Below are 24345 nucleotides of genomic sequence, written 5' to 3'. Positions count from 1 at the left end.
TCTCGGCTATGTAAATTGTGGGAGTCAAAGTCATCTCAAATAAACAAGCCAGAGATGATAAGGCAAACAAAAACAAACGGCAGAGCCGTATCCTCTACCATTGGGTTCCAACCAAACCGCATCAGCCCGAGACGTCGATGGAAGCAGCAGTTGCCATGGCAACCGGCTCTGTGGCATGTCTGCACGCAGAAATGTAGGGAGGGGTTGTGTCCCGTCATGTCTGCCACCTTAGGCACAGTGAGAGATAAAGAGGGGGAGGTCAGTGAAATCTACTCGCATCAACATGATTACTGTTGGTTTTTAGAGGTTGTGTTTGCACGCTTCCAACAACTGTTTTATCAATGAGGCGAGTCCAACATGCAGGCTCGGCCGAGCATCGGACACCCAGCTACTATCCCTTCCTCCACCTTCTTCTCCTCCTCCTCCTCTTCCTCCTCGTCTGAGAGCCACTGCCAGAGACCGACAGACAGATACATCTGCACAAGCCCCGGCCAAGATGGCTGCCATGTGCAGCTTTGTGGTTGCCTGCTGGTGAGGGCCTTTTTGCAGTCAATAAGCCAGTTGATCGAATCAATTAGCATTACAAAGGGCTTTCTTTTAAGTCCACGCACCCCTATTCATGGCTGTGAAGAGGGCTGTGCACCTGATTCTCCTTGTAATGAGGTGCTTGGCAATGCAAATGTTCTGTTTATACCAGACTAAATCAAACTTATTAAATCTAATTAACATGTTTGCTAGGATAACACATTCGTGATAAAAAAAAAAGTCATGGTTTGAAACTGTGTTGTGGCTTAAAATATTTTTTTCTGCACAAATGATTTCTTAGTGTAAACACTATGTTATGATTGTGCCTCATAGGATGGCATAGCATAATGTATTGAGGTTTTTGAAGCTTTGCCAGATATGTTACCATCAATGTCTTGAATAGGAAACCCACAGGAAACAGCCTGCACTCTTGTTTTTGTGATTGTGTATGCATGAATTGCGACAAACTGAGGAACCAAGGGAAATTACATATTCATCACGCTGATATGCCCAAGTAATATGTTCAAGGTGACTGTCAGAAAGATAACTTTTCTCCTCCCTCACCAAAAGGAACCCCAGAGACACCTGATTCCTCTCCGTCGCTCCAGTCCTCCTCTCTCTCTCTCTCTTCTTTTTCCTCTCTTTCTACTTGTGATGCTCATCAGTTGTCTTGCAAAGAGAGAGAAAGAGAGACAATGGAGGCTTTTAGCTGGATTTGAGAGCTCATCCTGTGTCAGGGCATGAAAAGTGGGCAATCACACAAACAGGGTCATTGACTAGCTCGGAGGACGGAATAGTGTGTGGAGAGGAGAAGAAGCGCCGTGTTAAACGTGACATAAATAAGTAGGCAGGTTGAGGACAGGGGGAGTCCTCAGGCCTTGTCATCACCTCAGTGTGTGCACTACAAGTGTGTGTGCTCATTAACTAAGTCTGCATCTGCACTAATATGTGTGTAAGACAAAGAGTTTGACATAAGCAAAATGAGAAAATTCACACGGCTCTCATGTATGCTAAATATGTAGCTATAGCGGCGAGAAGCACAAAAACGGTCCTCTCATCTACATCTCTGTAAGAATGCTAATAATTGTATTTACCAAAACTTCCAACCAATCATTCAAGCTGATATAGGAAATGATTGGAGTGATGGATGCTGAAAGTCTTCACACTTGCAATTACAGATACTTTTCTAAAGTTTACTGTCAACACTGAAATGCTGACAGAACAAAACAAGAAATGCTTCCACTGAGTTGCACGGACAATATGAGCCAGAGATGTTACATCAGTGAGTTGCATCTTGATCATCATAAAAAGAAAAACAACACAATTTTCCAGATGTTTTCCTTTCAAGGGCGATTTTAAAAACATTTCAGTTGTCAGAAACACTCATTTTAAATCAAGATGGAGAAAACCAATATGATTTCAATTTGATCCACATCTATAAAGATATCACTTAAGTTAGTAATGAATGACAGACAAAATGAGGTTAACCAAGTCTCTCCATAGGGGCTTGGATGGCCTGCTGTGAAAACATCTCTTTCTTGTGCTGATCAAACCAGGAACATCCTCTTTGAAAACTGACAACCTCAATGTGTAGACCTCATCAGAACGAGGACCCGATTCAGACGGCCCACATCAGAGGGCGGCGAGGAATTCCAAAGACATGATTGAGCTATGTGCATGCAGCGGATGGTGAGCTGAGGAGGTGGGGTAGGGGGTGGGGGTTAAACATGTTGTTCTCCTTTTTATCTCGGTTTGGGGCGAATGTATGGAGTGGTGGTGGAGGTGGTTGGTTTGGAGGCGGTGCAGATTTTAAAACCCCCTGAGGGTGTATTCCACTGGGGGAAGCTCGGCCCACTGAGTGGATGGAGATCAGTCTCCGGTTGGTGCACGCATGCCTCGCATACCACGGCCGTGACGTGCTCGTGTCAGTGTGCATGGAGGAGGTCGTCCTGTGTGCCATTGAATTGGTGTAAACAATTAGAGAGAGAGAGAGAGAGAGAGAGAGAGAGAGAGAGAGAGATGGTGCTATAAAGGGGTGCCTCACAAGAATACGGCACTTTCATAAGAGGAAATCATAAATTCCTCTTAATGAAGTCCCATAAAGATGACAAGCAGACAGAGAGCCATTTTGTTAAGACGGGTTCGTCTGCGAGATAAATGAGGGCCTTCTAGATGGGAAAGAAGGGATAATTTGGTTAAAGTTGCCACATTTAAGAGTAATGGCTTGAAAACAACGCAGCTGGTGTATATCAACGCATGTACGACCCCGTCTAGTGACATGCCGGTCTACGGAAGCAGTGAACCGGCTTTTTATTTCTCAGCTTAAAACACGATGACCCCTGACCCCGCCGGGTCACAAGAGGAACCCGTCAGCTTTGGGCTCCCAATAAAAAAATATGCAGTGTCATTGTTGCGATCGTGGGATTCAGTCGCCTGGCCAAGAGGCCTCATTAGTGGCCGACAGGCTGATTCAATGTCTCCCTGTCTGTGTCGGTGACAAAGCAGCCCCAGTGCCATCCCAGAAACTCCACCGAGTGCAGGACTTATGTAACAAATGTACTCTTGGAAAGCCAATGCCTGTCACTTAAAAAAAAACAGGACGGGGGCCATTGATGGAGCCTTCGGTGCTTTCAAATAGTGTTTTCTGCATTGAAAAATTTGATTGTCCAGATCATTTAGGGTTTTCTTTAAAACTGTAAAGGAGTTGGCGTAATTTTCATACAAAGTTTACCGCGAGGGGTAACATGGGGAGCGAAGTCTTAAAATCATGTGCTTTGAATAATCACTGTGCTTTTTAGCTAAAAAGGTCTATTTGAAACCCTTTCTTTAAGGTGCATGTGTCTTGCAACGCTGGACACTGAACCCGTAAAGTGATGCTGCCTTCCCAGATTGGCTGGGTTGAAAGGCAGATATGTTTTTTTTTAATGACCCTTGAGCTTTAGGTTTGGGAACCACTGATCTGAAGTATATACTCCTCTGGTGTGTATGTTGTTCTCACTGTCACATTTATAGCATTAATAATAACATTTATTGCATTGTTTGTCCATCACGGTGTCGTACTTATATACAAAACTCTTATCAGATAAAACTGTCAGTATTATCCGTATTATCTCAGTTTCTTGCAACAAGTGCTGTTGATGAACAAAGTTGAAAAAGTTCAAAACCCTCCAGAGAAGTGAAACAGTGGAAGAAGTCCTGCTGATGGTCCAGTGGAGCAAGCAGACTGTTGCAGTGACAGAGGGGGGGAAAGGAGCCCCCCCCCCCGGCCGTCTGATTGGACAGAGCCCCGGCTGCCACGCCCCTGGGAGGAGACTCCGGTCGATTTCGAGGCGCGGTTGAAATACTCACAGCCTCATCACCGACATCCTTTAATTTGAGCTCAGCCGCCGTGGGGTCCACACTCACCAAAGGGAGGATCTTCTCGTTTCCAGAGCCTAGTTTAGGGAGAAGGAGATCCGCTCGGATTGTTTTTTTTAAACCTCTCTGGCAAGACATTACCCCATCCCTGCGCTGGATCTTTAAATCTCTCTTAAAAACTCCTCGAGGTTTTTCTTTTTTCGATTTTTTTCCTCCCCCCCCGTTCAGAAGCACCTACAGAAAGAGAATGGGAGCTCCGCTGTCCAAGGGTGGAGTAGCTGTGGAGGGGAAAGCCGCCGCAGCCGCCGCCGACCCTGCGGCTGCCAAAGCCAACGGCCAGGTGAGTAAAGTAGGCCTGACGAGCCCAGAGAGCCAGCGGGGAGCCACATGGCACCACCGCCCACCGGCAGCATGGGTGCCGTGGCGGGGCGGCGGCGGCGGCGCGCCCGAGCTGTTGCTCTTTTTACGCACAGAGAGCAGACCCGTGACCGCATGCACCGCATGGCCACAGGGCCACCGAGGGGCCGGAATCAAACATTAGTCGTCTTATAACCGGGGGACCTGCCGCCGTGCTCGTCCCCGCTCAGCGCGCACCCAGACATGCCCCCTTATTTTATTTTTTTTGGTGTTAATTCCGCCCGCCGGTCGTGGGGGTGGTGGTGGGGGGGTTTGGCCGCACATTTCGACGCAGTAAGGACGGATTCTGGTGGCAGCGCGTGTTTGGACCGTGGTCTCTCTCATGAGTCGGCTGCGACCGGCCGACAGTCGCTCCGACGTCGAACAATAGATGTGAAGCGAGCCGCGCAAAAAAAATAAATGGGGACGCAAAATGCGCTCTGCTGGAGGCGCATTACGCGGAGAGGCACACAACAGCTCCAGTTCAAACTCCTCTCTTAACCCAGCTATGATTACTACATTCTGCTTTATCTAGAGTTGTTCCACCAGTATAAACACAGTTGAATTAAAAAAAAAAAAAAAAATGTGCGTTGAAAATCGATATGTGATGCCTAATTGTTGATCATGTAGAGAGACTCCTTGAATCAGACCCCAGATCAGAAGAGGCATCATTATGTGAAGCGCGCACAGAGCAGGGACGAGCTGCGGCTCTCGGATGAGAGCAGCGAGCAGGTTTCACGGGGATTCCTTTGTTCCCTCAACGTGCTGGCTGTGTTGACGTTTGAATGCAGCACTACTGCCCCCGTGCGTCTGTTTGGTGGTCATGCAAACAGCTGTGTCCCCCCCCCCCCCCCTCCATCCGCTAAACCACTGTCAGGGCAAGCAGCTTTCCTCAAGTATAACATGGATTAACTAGTGGAGTAAATGGGCTAATCTGTCATATGTCAGATCCTTTAGATTTATTTGGAGTGCTCTGCACATTTTCCATCTACAGTTTATCCGTCTGTTTATTTGAGCGATAGTCCAATTTTTCAGAGGCAACAGTTTGATTACTTGTGTTCATGACTAATGAGTCCTCTTCTCTGCAGGAGAACGGTCACGTCAAAACCAACGGCGAGGTGTCAGCCAAGCCCGACGGGGAAGTGGCTGCCGCCGATGGAAATGGAACAGCGGAACCGGCCACGGAGGGCGAGAACGGCACCGGGGACGCCATCGAGCCGGCCCCCGCGGCCGAGGGGGATGCCGCCAAGCCAGAGGGCGAGGCTGCCAAGGAGGGCAAGAAGAAGAAGAAGTTCTCCCTGAAGAACTCCTTCAAGTTCAAGGGCATCTCGCTGAAGAAGAGCAAGAAGGGCAGCGACGAGGCCAAAGAGGAGGCCGCCTCCCCGACGGCCGAGGACAAGCCCGAGGAGAACGGCCACGCGGCCAAGGAAACCAAAGAGGAGACGCCGGCCGCCGAGGCCAAAGAGGAAGAGGGCGCCGCTGCCGCCCCGGCTGCCGAAGCTGCACCTGAGGGAGAGACCAAGGCGGCGGAGGAGGCCCCACCCACAGAGGCTGCCCCGGCCGAGGAGGCCGCTGCCGCCACCCCTGCTGAGGACACGACACCCGCAGCCTCCGAGGTCGAGGCCAAGGCAGAGTGACTTCACCCCCTCCGCCACGGCACCTGAACTGATTTTCCAAGATTAAAGTATATAAATATATATATGAGAGACGCGTGCCACGTTCTTAAAGTTATAAACAAAACTAGAAAAAGAAGACAACGGATATATCACGTCTGCTGATTCCACCACCAGTTCACTGCCTTTTATTAGTTCTTCGACAGACGGAATCTCACCGGGCCCTCTCATGATCAAAGTGTCGGCGTGTGTCGCCCCCTCATGGTACACACGGGGACTGGCGTGTGGCGAAGGTAACGGATTGGATGTGGAAGCGAATCAGGAATACTGACTTATTTTCCCAATTCATGGAGAAGCATCCTTTTTTAACAGCGTGGCAGCCCTATAACATTTAAATTTTTTCTTTCTCATCTTTTTTTGGGATCTAAAAATCGTCACCGTTGCAGAGCGGGGCAGAGCATCTCCTTCACTCTGAAATGACTGTTAAATGGACACATTACCTTTTCAAAAGATCTTATTCGTTTTTAGAATTCTACATTCCTATGTTTTATTCCCAAATTTGAAGTATTTTGTCATGTATAGAAAAAGTGAAAAAACCGAAGAGGGGAAGTTGGAAAAAGAGCAACGTCTTTGTTCGTGCATTTCGATTCTTTTTTCTTTTTTTTTTTCTTCTTCTGGCTAAAACCACATTCAAGCTTCTCGAGTATTGCAGTGTTCACATTTCAGAGTTTATGATGCAGGGGTTGGGGTTGTGTACAAAATGTGAGCTTTTTATCTGCAAACCGTCTCTGTAAATATGTTTTGGCCAATATTTTTTGGTTCTCTTTATTTTGCTATCGTTTGAAGATGTTAATGGTTTTATTGTAACTTTTAATAAGGGTAAATAAATGTTCGATCCCCTCTGTCTGTGTTTTGCCTTTTGATTCACACTCAAAGTCGATGTGATAGATTGGAATAAAGACTAGACTTATGGTGAGGTCAGGTCAGTTATTACATCATGCATACACAAACATTCAGTCACATAATGGATGGAAGAACACACTCTGTCTCGGATGAAGAGTAATTTAAAGCAACGATTATTTGGATTAAATGAGGTACAAACAAGCTTTATATAATTTAAACAGCTAATTATGAAAATGTAAGAATAAATGAAAACTTTAATGCTGCTTTTGAACTCCAGACAGGCACAAAAAAGCAGTGAACATGAACATCGGAGGCTGCACGTTGACTCACACTCGTGTTTGCTCACCTTATGTTATGATCATCACATCTGCTCCAGCATAACTATAACAATATTTTCATATTCACTTTTTATCCTTTATTTATATATATATATATATATATGGTCACTTTCTAGACTAGTCTTTTAGCACATTAGGCGCACATCTCATTGCATAATTTCACCATACATTTCGAAGTGGATTATGTGGTCCTGAGTAAGAGAATTACATGTCATAAGAGAGTTATTTTACATCATAAATGAATTATAGCAACATGTTTTTACATCAGATGCTGGACTAAGACCAACTTAAATGCGCTATGCATTATCAGATGCTTAAAATAGCAGATTGTATTAGTTGGTCTCTGGCTCCCTGTGGTGGACAGAGATATGAATTGTACATGAATCTGCACATTGTTGCTTTCTCGCTTAGAGTATACACGTTAACGTCTTATTCAGACTTTGTTCGTGTTAAGTTATTAACCAAAGTTAGATATTTTTTATCCTTAGTATCTTCAGCAATACTTATTAATGAGCATTAATGAGATGCAGAAGTAGATTTGGCTTTAGCGTTTCTGTCCAACACAGGCAGGTTAGAGCAGTAACGTCCACCTAAATATAATGCAGACCATAATAAGTTATGGTTATAATAAAACCGTAATTATGAAAGAGAATACTAATGTTTGTAGTAGAAATTATGATGTGCAGAGTGCATGAAGCAGACGAGGTGGCCGAGTGGTTAAGGCGATGGACTGCTAATCCATTGTGCTCTGCACGCGTGGGTTCGAATCCCATCCTCGTCGGATATTTTCACTGTGAAAAATATTAAAGTATTTATCAAGTAGAAAAAGGAAAGGTAAATAGATTAATAAATGTGTTATAATAGCCGTTATATAAGTATTGTTCTTCTATGGCACGGTTTTCGCTTTAGTAAGACATCACATCGTATGAATTAGTAGCCCACTCAAATACTTGAAAATGGAAAATCCATGTTTTTTCAAGAAGCACTTGAAGGCAATATTATAGGCTCGTATGGTTGGAGTACTCACGCCGTCCACGTGCGCAGCTGTGTTTAGATCCCTTGATGCACGCCACCGGCACGTGGTTGAATACATGACAGGACTACACGGGTAAATATGTGTGCTCTTACCTTGATGAATGGTTAATAAGTGTTCAGTGTGGCTGCTATTGCCTCTTTCTCCTTATTAAAAAATAACGCATCTCTAGACAAAATCCCTAAAATGTATAATCTATAGATGGATAAATGGATAAATCGTCAGATATGGTTAACTTGGACAATGCTGCCATCTAGTGGTACCAGGACGTAATTACATAATTTTTTGTCCAACTTTTGTTTGATGACGTTGTGTGATGCATATGTTGCCTTTAACCAACTAAACAAGTGTGTTCTTGTGCACAATAGGTTTTTTATTATGGAAAAGCATTAGTATAAATAATACAATTTATGGTGGCTGAATTCCACTTCGCTGCAGCAATACAATAAATAATAACGATAATTAAAATAATAATAAAAAAAACAAAAGTCAAGTTTTAAACATTATACAGCAGCAACAGCGGTGATTGCAAAAACTGCAAAAACACAGTTTAATGTGACGCAGGTTCATTTTAAAACAAATCATTACAAGGGGGTTGAATACTGCACTGTAAAAGGCAGAACCACTTGTTACTTTTACAAAAAACCTTTCTGTCCAGTTTGGATTCTTGGGCAGAGCAAAAATGTAATCATTTAATAATGATGAATAATTATAATGGAGGTGCTGTTCTTTAATGTACGTTGGGACATAACACTTTTGTGGAGCTTTTACGAGGTAAAATCTCCCTATAAGTGCTTGGCTCCATTGATAGGCAAGTCATTTCCCATCAAGCACTTTGCTGCTTGGGACCATCATGCAATTTACTTAGCAATATGGTGATCTCAGTTGTGCCGGCCTGTGACGGTCTTGCCTATCTTTAACAAGCCTTATATAAATTCTGACTTTATTGTTTAAAATACTTTATAGTAAAACATAATTTGGACAACATGCCATTGCTTTACTGATTTTTAAAGCTGAAAGCTCCGTGTTTTCAAAACTTCATAACATACATCTTCTCAAATAGACCATCTTCCATCCTGACTTTTTGTAACTTAACTACGGAAGAGTACCTGGTACGGCTCCATCGGGCTCAAATAGTTGAATATAATATAATTGATAATTTAAAACCTGCTGGTTAAGCTGATTTTTTTTTTAAGGTTTGACACTAAAATCAAGAGCAGCAATGTACTTTATTATCAAACCCTGCATGTCGTCGGGGACACATAACAGAATAGACCTTTCAGCAAATAAGGAAAGTCTAGGCACTGAGCTTGATCATCATTTTTATTTTACAAGCAATTAAATATAGAACTCTATGGGTCAATAAAAACAAGTCTTAAAATAAACTATTGGACCACATTACGACATTCCAGTTGAGTCTTAGTCTGAACAGAAGTAGTTGTGTTTTGGGATTTAACCAAAGATGAAAGCATACATGATGACCTTGTCTTGTAACTTTACTCTGCCATTTCAGTTACTGTTCACCAAGCTGGTTACAAATATCCTCTTAGAAAATCTAGATTTAGCCCATCTTCCATGGTGCAAAAAGTTAAACCTTGATGGATAACGCAACGTTATCCATCATACCAATGTTTTGGTCCCTTTATTCTCATTTCACGACTTTATTTAGCCCTGTTTTTCTGGTCGCTTCCAGATTTTTCAGCTCAGAGACAAATGCTTAGCTTGTACTGCAGCTGAATTCTTGTGATATCACCCAGGATCACATATAACATGAGAATCCATCTTGTCAGGCTTCAGGTGATGCGTTTGTTTCCGGTAAACCAGATCACGGAGCAATCGGCGTCCTGTGAGGAGCTACTTGCAGCTGTGGGCGTGGCTTTGGTGTGTGCGAAATGACAAGGAGAGGCGAATGTTCAAAACAACAATGGTAGCTCCTAGAGTAGCGTAGACGCTGCAATAGCATCAGTTATATCAGAACTGGAGCATATTTCTTTATTGACAGAACAGCAAAGAGCGGCACTTTTTTTTGTCTATACAGATGGTTCATCCAATCACCTGCCAAATGTATTTTTATGAAAGTGCCTGCACAGCTTCTCAGTTGATTCCTAGCAACAAACCATCAGATCAAAAGCCCCAGATCAGAGGCAGATCTGCGTCGGCTCATTGCTCGCACATCAGGGTCCCGAGCACCCTGTGTGAACTCATCAACGTGGAGACCTCAACAGGGTTTCCTCCTGGCGAATAATCTTGTAGTGGGTGACCACCCTAATGTTAGTCAGACATGTGGTGGGAAAATAACTATGACTTAAAGACTCCTTACTACTGTTCTTAGCGCCGCCCCAAGGCGAATGTGATTGTGCTTAAAAAAATACAAACAAGTCAGAGCATTAGTTTCCCCCCTTTTACCAGAATGATAATGCCTGAAGGCCAGACTTCTCTTTAGCGCTGCCACAGTGCTGTGGAAATAGATGTGCGAAAATACATGTGACATGACGTACGCAACGTTTTGACGTTGATTTGCGGTCAACAAATCAATCAGCAGTGGCCTTTGACGCAACATCAGATATGAGTTTTTAAAAGCCAACTCAAAACGGGATGTTTGTCCTTGTATAGTCAGCCATAAGCTGATGCGACCTATAGTACAAAGATAGAAAAGTGATAGCTTACATAGCAATACTAGTGGGCCTCTCCTTTAACAGTGTTCAACATACAACCAGCCAGTGTCGGAGATCCTTCCAACGGAGAGCCACCAATGTTCAGCTGGGTCACAGTCTTTCGGTTTAATAACTTTATTAGGGTATCTTGTGTTCCAGTTATGTTTCCGACAGTTAGAAACAAACCCCTTGTTTCTGTAACCCCCCCCCCCCCCCGAGTCCTACAAGGTCGTACTAAAACCTCCTTCTCTGACCTTGTCATTATTGTTTAAACTGAGCTGGCTCTCCGTCCGCGTCGGATCGGACTTCCGATACTGCGACCTGGGTGGGGCCATGTTGGTGAGCTCGTGCTCCTCAGCAAACCGGAACCTCTCGTTCTCCTGGCGGGCCCTCTTCAATTTGGCGATGCGCTTGCCGACGAGGTAAATCATCTCGCAGAGACACATGAAGATGCAGAGCGCGCTGGACACAACCATGAACAACATGAAGATCTTCTTCTCTGTGGGGCGACTGATGAAGCAATCCACGGTGTTGGGGCACGGTGCCAGCGAACACTTTGATAACCTTAAAGAGAAGAGTAGAGAAGAACACCGATTCAATAAATAATCAGTTTTGGCTGTTCACTCTATGCTATAGATCAGTGGTTCTCAAATGGGGTACGTGTACCCCTGGGGGTACGTGAAGGCACTCCAGGGGGTACGTGAGATTTTTAAAAAATATATTTAAAATTAGCATCCATTCAAAAATCCTTTAAAAATTGTTATTTAATAAATATTCAATAAAATATAAGTGTAAGTTCATAAACTGAATTTAATGCAACAATGCAATCGTCAGTGTTGACAGTTTAATAAATCAGACACTGATGGCAGAGCGCTTAGTATTACATCTTTTTTTCAACCAAAAATGCTTTGCGCTGGTTAGGGGGTACTTGGCTAAAAAAGTATTTCACAGGGGGTACATCACTGAAAAAAGGTTGAGAACCACTGCTATAGATGATTAAAAATAAGAAAAGTCAAAGATACTATGCATTACCTGGGCAAGTCGTATCCGTGGTATATCCGATACAGAATGTACAGAAAGGACATGTCGAATCCGGCCTTTAGGATCAGACTCAGCAGATAGGTCCACCACAGCCCCCCTCTCTTCTTGCCGGGGTTGGCGTACAGGTGAGAGCCGTGATGCAGCTCCTCGTATTTCTTGTCCTTTCCTTCGCGGAATTTAACATGAGCCATCACGATCAGGGACGGGCAGGTGACGAAAATCAGCTGCAGCGCCCACAGACGGATGTGTGAGATGGGGAAGATGTGGTCATAGCAGATGGTGGTACAGCCAGGCTGGAAACAGAGTTAAAAAAACATGTTTTTTTTTAAACATGTGTTGCAATTGCTTTTTCTATAATTACTTAAATGTCTCAGATGGTTAAAACGAGTAAAAGTGTAGGGTTGCCTTTGTGCCACTACACTGGAAGAAAGTTACAATAAATCTAAACCTGCGGCCCTTTTAGGGGATCAGTGAAATAACAGAACTTTTAAGACAAACATTAATTTCATATTTCAATTAGGATTGCATACTAAAAGAAGGCTATATTGATGAAAGGTTTGCTGTAATAAATAATGCTGATTGGCTACCAGTGACCTTGTGTCGTATATGCTAAAACTTTAGCATGTGAGCCAAATGAATTGGCAGAGATGATCTTCTATTCACGGATGTAAGCTTACAAATTTGTCAAAGTCACAAGAAGTCAGCAGATTTCTATGATAAGGCTGCCTGCACTGAATGCATAGCCCCTTAAAGGGCGATCTGGTGTTGCATTTTCACAAAGTTCGGGGACTCACGAGAGACAAATTAAAAATGAGGAACGTCAAAATTGTCGCAACAGAGCCTGAGAAATCCTTACCTTAAGTCTCTAGTATTCCACAAAATACTGTCAACTACATTTCCCATAATGCAACTACACACTGTCTTTTGTTTTGTTGTCCTGTCTGGTATCAAAGTTAACTCAAGTTTTGTGTACAAAAAATGAATGTGTCCCGATCCGAGATAACCCTGATGACATCATTCAGGGTAACACTAGACGTTGCTGTTTTCAATGGTTGAGTCATAATGAGTAAAATCTTTGGAATGCTTATTTAACATAAAAACCACATAAAGTCGACAAAACGAACTCAAATGGTTTAACTCATAAACAGTCAGGAAAGTCCTTTACATTTTTCAGATTTTATCATTAGAACTAGCATGATGTTAATGTGGGGCCTCCTTGTTAGAAACTAATCTCTCCAATAAACATTTAGTATTGTAAAGGGAGAATAGAAGTGTAAGAATAGAAGAGATCAACTTACCTGCCGAGTATTACACACAAAGTCTTTGTTCTCGTCGCCCCAAACCCTCTGCGCCGCCACCACAAACACCATGACACGGAACACCAACACCATGGACAGCCAAATCCTCCCGAACGCAGTGGAGTATTTATTGACTCCACTCAACAAACTCTCCAGTCCCGACCAGTTCATCACTGCTGCTGCACGGGCCTGGTGATAGAAACAAACGAACGCTTTATAAAAAAGAAAGAAAGAAAATGAAAAAAGGGTTGTGTTTCCACATCCTTATGACAAGATCAAAAGATCATAGCTGAATAACGTGTGTGATTATTTTAGATATTGCAAAATATTGGTTTTGCTGTCCATAACAATAACATAGAATGTAGTTTTCTGGTTTATGATGAGCAACATTCCGCCCAACTGATGCAAGTTCCATGAATAGTGAATGTTGCACCCAGGTGTGTCTGAGTTAGAGCGTGCATGGGCTTGTTTGAAATTATTCAACTAATAATCAGGTCTGTCAGGAGATGGAGGCTGACATTGAGAGACATTTAGAGTTTAATCTCATGTCTGCAGGGGGTTTTATTTTCTGTACTGTTGCAAACAGCAAATTATGTTGAAAGCCTGCTCAATGTTTTGGTTCAATGCTTCATAAATTGTTATTCAGGATTATTAATGGTATCAGGCCCCTCACATAACAAGATGTACTGTACACAGGCCAGAGAAGATAAAGTTAGCAGCTGGTTAGCATAGCGTCTGTAAGCATTTAAAAAACATTTTTGCGGTTTCATTTCTGGCTGGGGCCACTTCCTGGAGTGTCCGCTGGTTGCCTGGCAACTGCTCCCGACCAAGAAGTAGTCTGGCAAACACAAACCCTTGTCAAAAAAACAGTGAAGTTTGAAGTTTCTTTCATTTAAACTCGCTTAGTACCCTTTTTATGCAAAGCTTATGCTAAAATAAGCTAACCTGCTACATGTTTAGCGTAATGACAGGAGAGTGGTATCAATCTGCACATTATTTTCAAACCATAGATTCTATGATAAGAATTGTAATCACATTTTAAACAAACACATAGACCTACAACCTATCCTGTAACAATAAAAAAGAAAGAAAGATCATCCACTGCTCCCCTTAATACTTTTAGCCTGACATTTCATGCAAAATCTGACGTTTCGAATGCGAAATTGTTTTTGAAAGCGAACAAAGAATGTGCTTTGTAAAGCATACAAACCAGTTTGAAGCTGGGTTTGAAATTTTGATATCATTATAATTCAAAGCTAAATGTGGCTACTTGTATGGGTGCTGTATTTTTTCCCCACCCAAACAGTCTGTGTTTGTCTTTATGCTCCATCCTGGACGCCGTTTATTCTGTACACACAGCTGCTGTGTGCGTTAATAGTAACCATCGCTGCTTTTTTCGTTGCTGAATGAACTCTGTGCGTGTGTTTGATAAATATGTCTTTGTCATTGCAAACAAAATCTAATGTAGGCTACACAGTCAGTGCTTAGTCAATTGAACTTTTTCAGGTTTTTCAATAGTAACATGGATCTGGCATTGTACAGATTATTCTTTTTCGATTGACTCATTTTCATTCCACTTGGAGTAAAATGCAGTTACAGTCATTCACTAAGAATGTGTATTTAAATCTGTATTTCGCCACATGTATGACCCTATTTGGTAGTCAAATATCAAACAGGGACTTCGGTGCAGAAAATGTGAACCGCAAAAACTTTAATCAGATTTAAACAATATTTTTTTAGAAATGTACGCTTCTCTGAAAATATAACCCATTCTTAATATAATATTTCCCCCATTGTTTTTATTTGAAGTCCCTCCACATTACTGGTCATAAAAACCCAAATGGGATTTGAAACCCCATCCTTACGCGTGCATGGCTTTTGGAGCAGTAAATGATCACACACTGTTTAGAAACAAGTCAAATATTTGGATTTCACCAAAACGTAGTGGCTCACTGCTGAGGACTTTTCGTTGTAAACACTCTGGATTAGTCAAGTCATATGGGTTAAATAATACAAATTTCCGCAGCAATGATACTTGTCCAGTAAATAAAATACACACATACAGCTGGGTTATAATGAGACTGCGATGAGACATTCCATTACATTACATTACAGTCATTTAGCAGACGCTTTTATCCAAAGCGACTTACAATCAGTAGTATATTACATATCATTCACCTATTCACACACTGACCGAAGCCGGGTATCGAACCACCGACCCTCTGATTGGAGAACTACCTTGCTCTCCACTACGCCACAGCCTCCCGAGACCATTTCAGATTCTACATTGATATATATATTTTTTTTAACCCCCAACAGGAAGTGGCTGTTTCCAAAATATAAAATGTTAAAAACGTAATATGTGCATGGTAAATTTAAAATGACATGTATTGTTTGTGTGAGGGATATAGGGGCCAATTAAACCGTAGATCGTCATTGTAGAGTTAACACATGAAGCTGTGTTAATTTCAGGAAGGCATTAAATCTACCATTTAAAGACCAATTGCATGGTAGGCTATTTATAAAGTAGATTGCTTGATATACATCAGCTTGTGTGTGTGTGTGTGTGTGTGTGTGTGTGTGTGTGTTTGTGCGCGTGTGTAAATGTTTAACTTTTAAGAGAGCTACATACATTTCTGTGTTCTGAATCTAAAGTTGATATGAAAACCACATTTTCTTTATACTGATTGCGCAACATCTTGCCATACTATGTGTCTTAGTCATAGCAAAAGGAAATGTTACTCTCATTGTGTCTTTTTTTCTAGGTGTAAATAACCTAGAGGTTTTTTCCGCATATGTTGGCATAAATAACAGTTTCTATCGTCCTGTTTTAGGGTAAATAAGGAAAAAGACACCAGTGTAACTCAGCCTGTGTTCAGTTTAAACACTACTGGCTACAGTCTTTTGTTTACCGCTCAGTCGTCCTTTTAAGCATGTGATACAACAATAATGGAAATCCCAAAAAAATAAAAAAGAACCTTACCTTGTGCTGGAACCAGACTCAAACACAGAAAACCCAATACGTCGACACCAGCAGGAAAAGATTCATAAACAGTTGTAAAGTTAATTATAGATCAGTGAAAACTAGTTCAAACTATTCTGCTGCTTTTTCTCTCTGTGTCTGTCTCTGCTCTCTCGCCCTTCCCTCAGAAATCCTACCAAACGAGATTCAGCAGCTGCTACGTCACCACACACTCACACACACACAGACTTCACATGCCCTGTCTTGTCAGTCTGCATGATACAGGGAGACTCCACTCCCTGTGAGCTATGTAACCTGACACCTCATGAATAGGTAAAGAAACAGGAAACATATGCTTTATTGAGCAGGGTGACAAAACATCCATCCTTCCCGCACAGAATGCCTGTGTGTCTGTATGTGTGTGTGTGAGGGTGTAGGAAAAAGAGAGTAAGAAAGACAGAGGAGGGAGGATGCCACACCCTTGCGGGAGTAATGCAGATGTGTTTTTACAGTGAGCAATGTGTTCACATGGTAACAGACTTACAGAACTAAATCAGATTTAAAGAAATAAAGTGTGTTAACAGTTTCAGTAACTTGTTGCAGCAGTTTATTTGTAATGATATATATATATAGTTAGTCACGATGTATGAAAAATTATGCAAAGTTACATAAGAAAAAGTGAAACCTGAAAAGTGTTTTATTATAGTAAAATACATGACGATAAAGAATTATGAACATAGGAGAAAACCTAGAGTCAAGTTCAACCATACACCAACTTGTCCCGTAGACATGGTTTAAAACATCTTAGAAAGTGTTGTCATGCCAGCAGGATAAAGGCAAGAGGTCAAGTTGTAAATATAGAAAGGTACGGCTGCAAAAAAAAACTAGGCTGACAGCAAACATTAAAACATTCACATTTTTTAAAGGCCTGTTTTTCTTGTTTTGTGTGAGTCATCATGGAATTCAGTGACATTAATTCCCCCAGTATTTATCTTGGTAGGTTTACTTGTGCAAACAGTAGATGGCAGCAATGCTTGTCAGTTAAAGTTTGCCTGCTTGAAGCCTTATTTTATCATACAGTAACAGTATATAAAATAAATATAACTCAGCAAGTTAGAAGTCTCAGTAATGCCTGGATTTATATAATGTGACACAGGAGAGAGACAAGTTCACTAACTTACCTACTACTTATTACTTACTACTTGCCTTAATAAACATAACCTCGCATACTCTGCTGCAAAGATTTAGATTGCGTTTCTTGGGTAGTTGTTCAGTTTTACTAGATATTCTTAGATTTCATTATGATTAAATTAATTCATTTATTTTATTTTTTATTTGTTTTTATTATTATATTTGATTATTGTGATTTTTTTTTTGACCCTGTACAGCACCTTGAGATTTCATTGTATTTTAAAGTGTGCTATATAAATAAAATCCATTATTATTATTATTAGATAGAAAAAAAAAAATTCGTCAAGGTAACAGGAGTCAGGCTGAATAATACCGGAAGTGTTCTTTCAAATTAAAAGCGCTTATTATTGGAAGCTTCTAACCGGAAGTGGCGTCGTCTCTCGTGTGTCTAACTCGACATTTCCGTTCGACATGTCTCCTTCGCAGACTCGCCTCTGTCAGTAGCAACGTCTGGATTGTACGTGAAACAACTGCGTTTTGTAAGTAACCTTGTGTGTGTGTGTGTGTGTGTGTGTGTGTGTGTGTGTGTGTGTGTGTGTGTGTCTGTGTCTGTGTCTGTGTGTGTGTGTGTGTGTGTGTGTGTGTGTGTGTCTGTCTGTCTGTGTGTGTGTGTGTGTGTGTGTGTGTCTGTGTGTGTGTGTGTGTGATGCTGTTGTCTCATAAACAGGCGGTGCAGGGAGACACACCAGCTGAGCACCACTGACGTCTTCTCTCGTGCGCAGCAGGTTAGCAGCACGCTAGCGGGCCGTTGTCAGCCAGGACCCGGAGCAGCAGCGTCATCAATGGTGTGTCCACATCCCGGAGCAGACACGTCGTCCTGTGTGCGCTCAATGAACCATCTCCTCCACCCTCATCACGGTGAGGACCGTCCTCTGCAGGAGCACGTCCCTGTGTCCACCTCACACTCACGATGCATTATTACCCTCTCTCTCTCTCTCTCTCTCTCTCCTCTCTCTCTCCATCTCCATCTCTCTCTCCTCCTCTCCATCTCTCTCTCCCTCTCTCTCCATCTCCATCTCCTCTCTCTCTCCCTCTCTCTCCATCTCCATCTCTCTCTCTCTCTCCATCTCCTCCCTCTCTCTCTCCATCTCCATCTCTCTCTCCCTCCTCTCTCTCTCCCTCTCCATCTCTCCCTCTCCCTCTCTCTCTCTCTATCCATCTCCATCTCTCACTCTCTCTCTCTCCATCTCTCTCCCTCTCTCTCCATCTCTCCTCTCTCCATCTCTCTCTCCATCTCCATCTCTCTCTCTCTCTCTCTCCATCTCCATCTCTCTCTCTCTCTCTCCATCTCCATCTCTCTCCATCTCCCTCTCCCTCTCTCTCTCTCCATCTCCATCTCTCTCCATCTCTCTCTCTCCCTCTCTCTCTCTCTCCATCTCCTCTCTCTCCATCTCTCTCTCCATCTCCATCTCTCTCCCTCTCTCTCTCTATCCATCTCCATCTCTCTCTCCATCTCTCTCCCCCTCTCCCTCTCTCTCTCCCTCTCCATCTCCATCTCTCCCTCTCTCTCTCCTCTCTCTCCTCTCTCCATCTCTCTCCTCTCCTCTCTCTCTCCATCTCTCTCTCTCCATCTCCTCTCTCTCTCTATCCATCTCCATCTCTCTCTCTCTCTCTCTCCATCTCTCTCCCCCTCTCCCTCTCTCTCTCCCTCTCCATCTCCATCTCCCTCTCTCTCTCCCTCTCCATCTCCATCTATCCCTCTCTCTCTCTCTCTCCATCTCTCTCCCTCTCTCTCTCTCTCTCTCTCTCTCTCTCCATCTATCTCCATCTCTCTCCATCTATCTCTCTCCATCTCTCTCCCTCTCTCTCTGTCCCTCTCTCCATCTCTCCCTCTCTCTCCATCTCTCTCTCTCCATCTCTCCCCCTCTCTCTCCCTCTCTCTCCATCTCTCTCTCTCTCTCAGGCTGCACATGTATGGCGTTTGCGAGGCTCGGAGGGGAGTTTTGCCAAGCCCAGCACCTGCTGCTTATTGTGGACAAGTGAACGGGAGACACCAGCTAGGCGCACACACTGCCATTGAGGTGCACAGGTGTGTTTATTCAGGCACATCATGAACACGTGTTCCAGTCAGAGAGTAGAGGTACTCTGGATCAGGGGAGATACCAATACTGATTTAAGTTCATGTCCATATATGTGGCGAGTCATTTCAGTCTTCCACAGTGGTGGCCCATACGGAAGGAAACATTAATGGCCGTCTCCATGTCCCCCCTAGGTCCGTACTGCCATCCTGTTCAACCCATATGAAGACAAGCCAACCTTCAGCCTGTCACCTGTCGTGGGGAGTGGGAGAGGCCTTGGGCTTAACCCTGGAGTTTCCTCACAGATTCTCTCCTTTTCTGCTTTCCCTTTCTTCTTCTGCTCTGTTTGGGACCAGTCTTCTCTGAATGGGCTAGCAGATTTGAAAGAAAGGAAGGACAGATCTTTTTTCTGTCTTTGTTTTTTTTTTTGTTCTTTCTTCTCGACTTTGGTTCTCCGCTCCAGTGTTTTTGATTCCAATCTGCTAGAGTTTAAAACTTTTTTCTTTTACCAAGCCAAATTTAGTTATTATTCCTTCATTGCCAAGAAAAAGTTTAAAGCCCCCTGTTATTCCTGTTATTTATTAAGTTTTTATTTATTTATTTAGACCACTTTTTGTCACCAAAGGAATTTTGCCTCGAAGTCATACGGATTTGCAACGTGATTTTGCATTTTTGGCTCTTAAAAAGTTATTTCTTTTATTAGAAAAGTTTTTTATTTAAAACATTTTTAGAAACAATCAGAGCACTATCAGACCCCGTCTGTTATTTCATTTTTTAATCTATCTTATAAGCAGAGAACATTCCTCCCCTTTTTCCCTGTATTAATTTAACTTCTGAGGGTCTAAACATGAACCGACCGGCTCCAGTGGAGATCTCTTATGACTGCCTGAGATTTCTCATTACGCACAACCCCACCAATGCACAACTCGGAAGGTTCATAGAGGTAGCGCACCTTTGTAATAATTCATGTATATCCATTATTCATTTTCTTTTAGTAATAAAGGGAAGCCACCGTGACATGCTGTGTTTAAAAGGGTGTTCTGATGTGCAGGATCTGAAGGCATATGGAGTAAACACCCTGGTGAGAGTGTGTGCTGCCACATATGACAAGACACCAGTGGAGCAAGAAGGTATACAAGTCGTGGTAAGTAACAAAAGATACGCAGCAGATGAAGCCTACTCATTTACTTACGAACAAAGTCTAAAATATAATGCTAATCCTAAATCCTACATTGTACATTGAAAGCACGTCGCAACAAATCTATGAGCTCAAATAACGACCTGATGTCCCCCTTCAGGATTGGCCGTTTGACGATGGCTCCGCCCCTCCAGAGCAGGTGGTTGATGATTGGCTGAACCTCCTGCAGACTAAGTTTAGAGACGAGCCGGGTTGCTGTGTGGCTGTGCACTGTGTTGCTGGATTAGGGAGGTTAGTATGCACGAGACACAATATTTACCGCGTGGTGTTTATCACATACAGTATGAATTGTTTGACGAGATGTATTAATATCCCTCCCAAGTTAGTCACGTCTCAGATGTAGTTTTTTTCCCCCCCAATATGCACAAAACCTGTTTAAACCTAGCATGCATTGTCAGTTTTAGTCGTATTGCATTGCATAGCATAAAGCTGTGTGGTTCTAGAAAGTTTAGCCCATAAAGTCTGCTTTACGCTTTAGGATTATTGTCCAAATTTGTATCCATTTGTCGTTTGTCCTCCAGAGCTCCTGTGTTGGTGGCCCTGGCTCTAATCGAGTGTGGGATGGAATATGAAGATGCTGTACACTTCATAAGACTGTGAGTTCAAAACACAGATTTTAATGTTCAACGTTTCACCCGACCGCACTTGCAGCTGCTCCGTCCTTTCTGATGTACCACGTTCAGTGCCGTCGCTGCAATTGCTCACCCCTGTCATTGTTTTTAAGACATAAAGGTTTCTCATTTTTGAGCACGTTGTCTCTTTCATGTTGTCAGGAAGCGTCGCGGAGCGTTCAACTCCAAGCAGCTGCTGTACCTGGAGAGCTACAAACCTAAACTGTGTCTGCGCTCCAAAGATGCCAACGGACAGAGCTGCTCCATACAGTAGGAATCTCCAACCCCATGCATCCTCACTGCAGCTTCATAGGAGTCTCTCACCTTGTGATGTTAAATGGAAAGTTGACATTTTTAGGGGTAAATGTTTGCTTACATTAAGGCCCATGAAATCCAATCAAAGCACTTTGTGTATTTACAAAAATGAAAAGACTTATTGTCAAATTTCTGAAAATCTTTAAAAAATATATGCAGACGACGTTATGTAAAAATAAGTTTTTTGTTTCTGCTCCTTGGTCTGTGACCTCACCTTAATATGTAGCAAAACCCCCACAGATTCATAGCCCACTAGAGCCAGACCCCACCCTCACACAGAATTCATTTTAACTGTCAGCATGACTGTCTGCTATAAAGTTCAAAACACTATTACAGATGCAGCTTCGATAAATGCTGTTGATGTTAAAGGAATACTCCATCCAACAAAATGACCATTTGTTTATCAGTTTCTCACCCTCGGTTTTTCTCTCGGCCTCCACACCGAACCAAAGATCAAACAACGCAGGACATTCTAGATGTTTTTAAGTAAATGGGGGAAGTGATTCACCTCAGCAAAACTATATCCAAACACCAGTTTATAAACTGTCCCACAACTCATCAACACTGTTTATGTGGAAAATGAGACTTTGATTATACTGCACAGGTTGTGTGACAGTCTGCTAACGGATGTTTTGATATAGTTTTGCTGTCGGTAAATGCGGCCCACATTTACCTCGATCCATCGAGAGATTTCTCCCGTTTTTGGGCATGCGAGAAAAACGCTGAAGAAAACACTGGGTGAATAATGGATGCATAAATATAAAATTTGAAATTGAATTTAAGTGGTGAAGTATTCCTTGAACAGACTTCTGATTTTAAATCTAATCTGACATTTGGATCTGACATTCTATAACATTTTGTTTCAGTAGTCAAGTATTGTCGACAGTTGATTTATTCTTGTGATGTCAAACTGGTCTGCAGCTTGATATTTATTTGAAGCACCAACACCACAAATGGTGAATAAATGTGCTCTTGGTGGCCTGCTGGTTTTATATTGCTCATCAATCCACACGGTGGTTCAGACTGATTTTTTTTTTTTTTTATTCCAATATTTCCTCGCTGAACAAATCGATGTCCTGCAGCCAAAATGTGATGCAGCTGACAAAGAAGTTAGAGAGCAGACGCAATTAAATAAAGAAATTTGCTAAAGAGGATAAAAAGTTTAAAAAGCTGTATACATGTGACGTATCCTGTATTAAACAAACACTACTATCTACCCGCCTACTGTATGTCCCATGTCAGAGACATAGGCAGTCTGCTTCTCTAGAACAAACTTGTGCCGGCTGTAAATGTTTGACACTGTCCTTCATAACGTCACCGAGGCAACGGGGCCAGCATGTTAAAAGGTCTGTTTATGAATTCCTCATTACAACCAACACAGAACAGGACTGCAGAGCCAACATGGCCGCCACTGAAACCTTTGGGTCCACGTCCATCTCCGGCTCTGTACCCACTTATCTAACCGGTCAGCTGCTGTGCTTGTAAGATGCTGTTGGGTCCTTGTGATGTTATTATTATTATTATTATTATTATTATTATTATTATTATTATTATTATTATTATTATTATTATTATTATTATTTCTCTAATAGGTTTTATTTTCTTTCCCTGTACCCTGTTAACTATTTGTACTTGTCGTTTATTTATAGATTCCACAGTTTTTTTGTTTTTTTTTCTGAAATGTCTGTCTGCTAGAAAAAAAAAAAATCTAGTAGTCTTGTTGGAAAATTAAAGTGTTTAGTAATGTAATTGTTGCAGACTGTATTTCCTCACCCTAATTTTAGTTAGATGTGTCTGTCTGTGGTGTGAGTTTAGAGAGCAAGGAGTTGTCATACTTCTTTATTTTATTTTCAAGCATATTTTGCTCAAATTCTGGAAAACATTTCCGATTAAGAGACATTTGAAAAACAACTAATATAGTGCTGCTCTGTTCCACATTAATATCTATCTAACAAGATGTTGACAACAGTGACATCCCTTTGAAAAATATCAAACGTTATGCCAGTGGAAACCATATTACATATTTCCAAAAGTACATTTTTGTTAATATTTTCAAACGAAGCTCTGCTAAATGCCCAGCTGCTTCTACCGCAGTTCAATGTCGCACTAACAGGACTGCATATGGGGCTGTAGCTGTAATATGGCAGCTGCCCAAAGTGATGCTGAGCCTGACCTGCCCTCAGTGAACTCGGCATGTGTGTGTGTGTATCTATATATGTGTGTGTGTGTGTCTTTGTGTGTGTGTGACAGTGAGAGATTGCCTCTGGCCGTGGTGATGCTGTGTGAACGTGGCCGTCGTGGCGGTGTGACAGCATCACATGGAGCCAATTCAAGGTTGATTGGTTTTATTGACTGACCCGCCATCACACAGGCACATGAACTAACCTTGAACAAAAGAGCCACAGTGGATGAATACAGTAAATGTCCACGACTCGATTCTTTAAATACATCTCTGAGGAAGAGAATGTATCGACAATGTTGCTTTTCATTACTTTTCCTTATTCGTGTTCACACAAAGAAACGCCTGACTGGATTGTATTTTACATCATGAAGCAGGTTTTCAGGACAACATAAGGGCAGTGAACTGAGAGGAAATACACATATTTAGGTGGATTTCACTGTCGGAGGAAAGTATAACATTTAATTTCCCTTATTTGCTGAAGTTTGGTTATATCTGTTGAGCACAATCTTATATAATTGTAGTTTAGGTGTTGTACAGAGTGATCCAACAGTAGAAAATAAATTCTAACACTGATACAGACACACACACACACACACACACACACACACACACACACACACCAGCAAAAAAGAAAACTTTTCGTGCAAAATTACCTTTTTCTTCTTTTTTAATCACAGCAGTCGTTGCAGTTTTTTTATCGTCTCTTCTGA

General features: G+C 42.3%; 3 protein-coding genes and 1 non-coding gene across 7 annotated transcripts; 3 read left to right on the top strand and 1 right to left on the bottom strand.

Annotated features, from left to right (window-relative positions):
- Window positions 1–3882: 3882 nt before the first annotated feature.
- On the top strand, window positions 3883–6791 carry marcksl1a (MARCKS-like 1a). Its single transcript, XM_054614126.1, has 2 exons — window positions 3883–4222; window positions 5367–6791. The coding sequence occupies exons 1-2, from the start codon at window positions 4130–4132 to the stop codon at window positions 5913–5915; spliced, it is 642 nt and encodes a 213-aa protein (XP_054470101.1). The 5' UTR covers window positions 3883–4129; the 3' UTR covers window positions 5916–6791.
- Window positions 6792–7831: 1040 nt separating this feature from the next.
- trnas-gcu (transfer RNA serine (anticodon GCU)) lies at window positions 7832–7913 on the top strand. The gene has a single exon. It is a non-coding gene; the product is annotated as a tRNA-Ser (tRNA).
- Window positions 7914–8156: 243 nt separating this feature from the next.
- LOC129103296 (protein tyrosine phosphatase type IVA 2-like) lies at window positions 8157–23105 on the top strand. 4 transcript variants are annotated; one of them, XM_054613692.1, is made up of 9 exons: window positions 8170–8240; window positions 17738–17790; window positions 18037–18169; window positions 19215–19340; window positions 19524–20272; window positions 20381–20473; window positions 20628–20758; window positions 21049–21123; window positions 21301–23105. In XM_054613692.1, exons 5-9 carry the CDS (start codon window positions 20177–20179, stop codon window positions 21410–21412), a joined length of 507 nt encoding a protein of 168 aa, XP_054469667.1. In that variant the 5' UTR covers window positions 8170–8240; window positions 17738–17790; window positions 18037–18169; window positions 19215–19340; window positions 19524–20176; the 3' UTR covers window positions 21413–23105. The 4 variants fall into 4 exon arrangements, with proteins under 4 accessions (XP_054469665.1, XP_054469667.1, XP_054469668.1 ...); XM_054613693.1 differs by having other exon boundaries at window positions 18034–18169; XM_054613691.1 differs by having other exon boundaries at window positions 17979–18169.
- Window positions 11041–16265, bottom strand: LOC129103295 (gap junction beta-4 protein-like). The gene is made up of 4 exons (XM_054613689.1): window positions 16142–16265; window positions 13159–13347; window positions 11852–12153; window positions 11041–11383 (listed from the first exon to the last, which is right to left on the bottom strand). The coding sequence occupies exons 2-4, from the start codon at window positions 13327–13329 to the stop codon at window positions 11041–11043; spliced, it is 816 nt and encodes a 271-aa protein (XP_054469664.1). The 5' UTR covers window positions 13330–13347; window positions 16142–16265.
- Window positions 23106–24345: the final 1240 nt, after the last annotated feature.

Source organism: Anoplopoma fimbria, chromosome 15, assembly GCF_027596085.1.
Source record: "Anoplopoma fimbria isolate UVic2021 breed Golden Eagle Sablefish chromosome 15, Afim_UVic_2022, whole genome shotgun sequence".
Taxonomy (NCBI): Eukaryota; Metazoa; Chordata; class Actinopteri; order Perciformes; family Anoplopomatidae; genus Anoplopoma; species Anoplopoma fimbria.
This window is presented reverse-complemented; position numbering and strand designations above follow the sequence as displayed.

Coding starts and splice junctions, on each gene's coding strand:
- LOC129103295 (XM_054613689.1), bottom strand. CDS start 13,329: ATGAACTGGTCGGGACTGGAGAGTTTGTTGAGTGGAGTCAATAAATAC. Junction 12,154..13,158: donor TTGTGTGTAATACTCGGCAG/GTAAGTTGATCT, acceptor CTCTGTTTCCAG/CCTGGCTGTACCACCATCTG. Junction 11,384..11,851: donor CACGGATACGACTTGCCCAG/GTAATGCATAGT, acceptor CTTCTCTTTAAG/GTTATCAAAGTGTTCGCTGG.
- marcksl1a (XM_054614126.1), top strand. CDS start 4,130: ATGGGAGCTCCGCTGTCCAAGGGTGGAGTAGCTGTGGAGGGGAAAGCC. Junction 4,223..5,366: donor CTGCCAAAGCCAACGGCCAG/GTGAGTAAAGTA, acceptor TCTTCTCTGCAG/GAGAACGGTCACGTCAAAAC.
- LOC129103296 (XM_054613690.1), top strand. CDS start 20,177: ATGAACCGACCGGCTCCAGTGGAGATCTCTTATGACTGCCTGAGATTT. Junction 20,759..21,048: donor TGTGTTGCTGGATTAGGGAG/GTTAGTATGCAC, acceptor TTTGTCCTCCAG/AGCTCCTGTGTTGGTGGCCC. Junction 21,124..21,300: donor GCTGTACACTTCATAAGACT/GTGAGTTCAAAA, acceptor TCATGTTGTCAG/GAAGCGTCGCGGAGCGTTCA.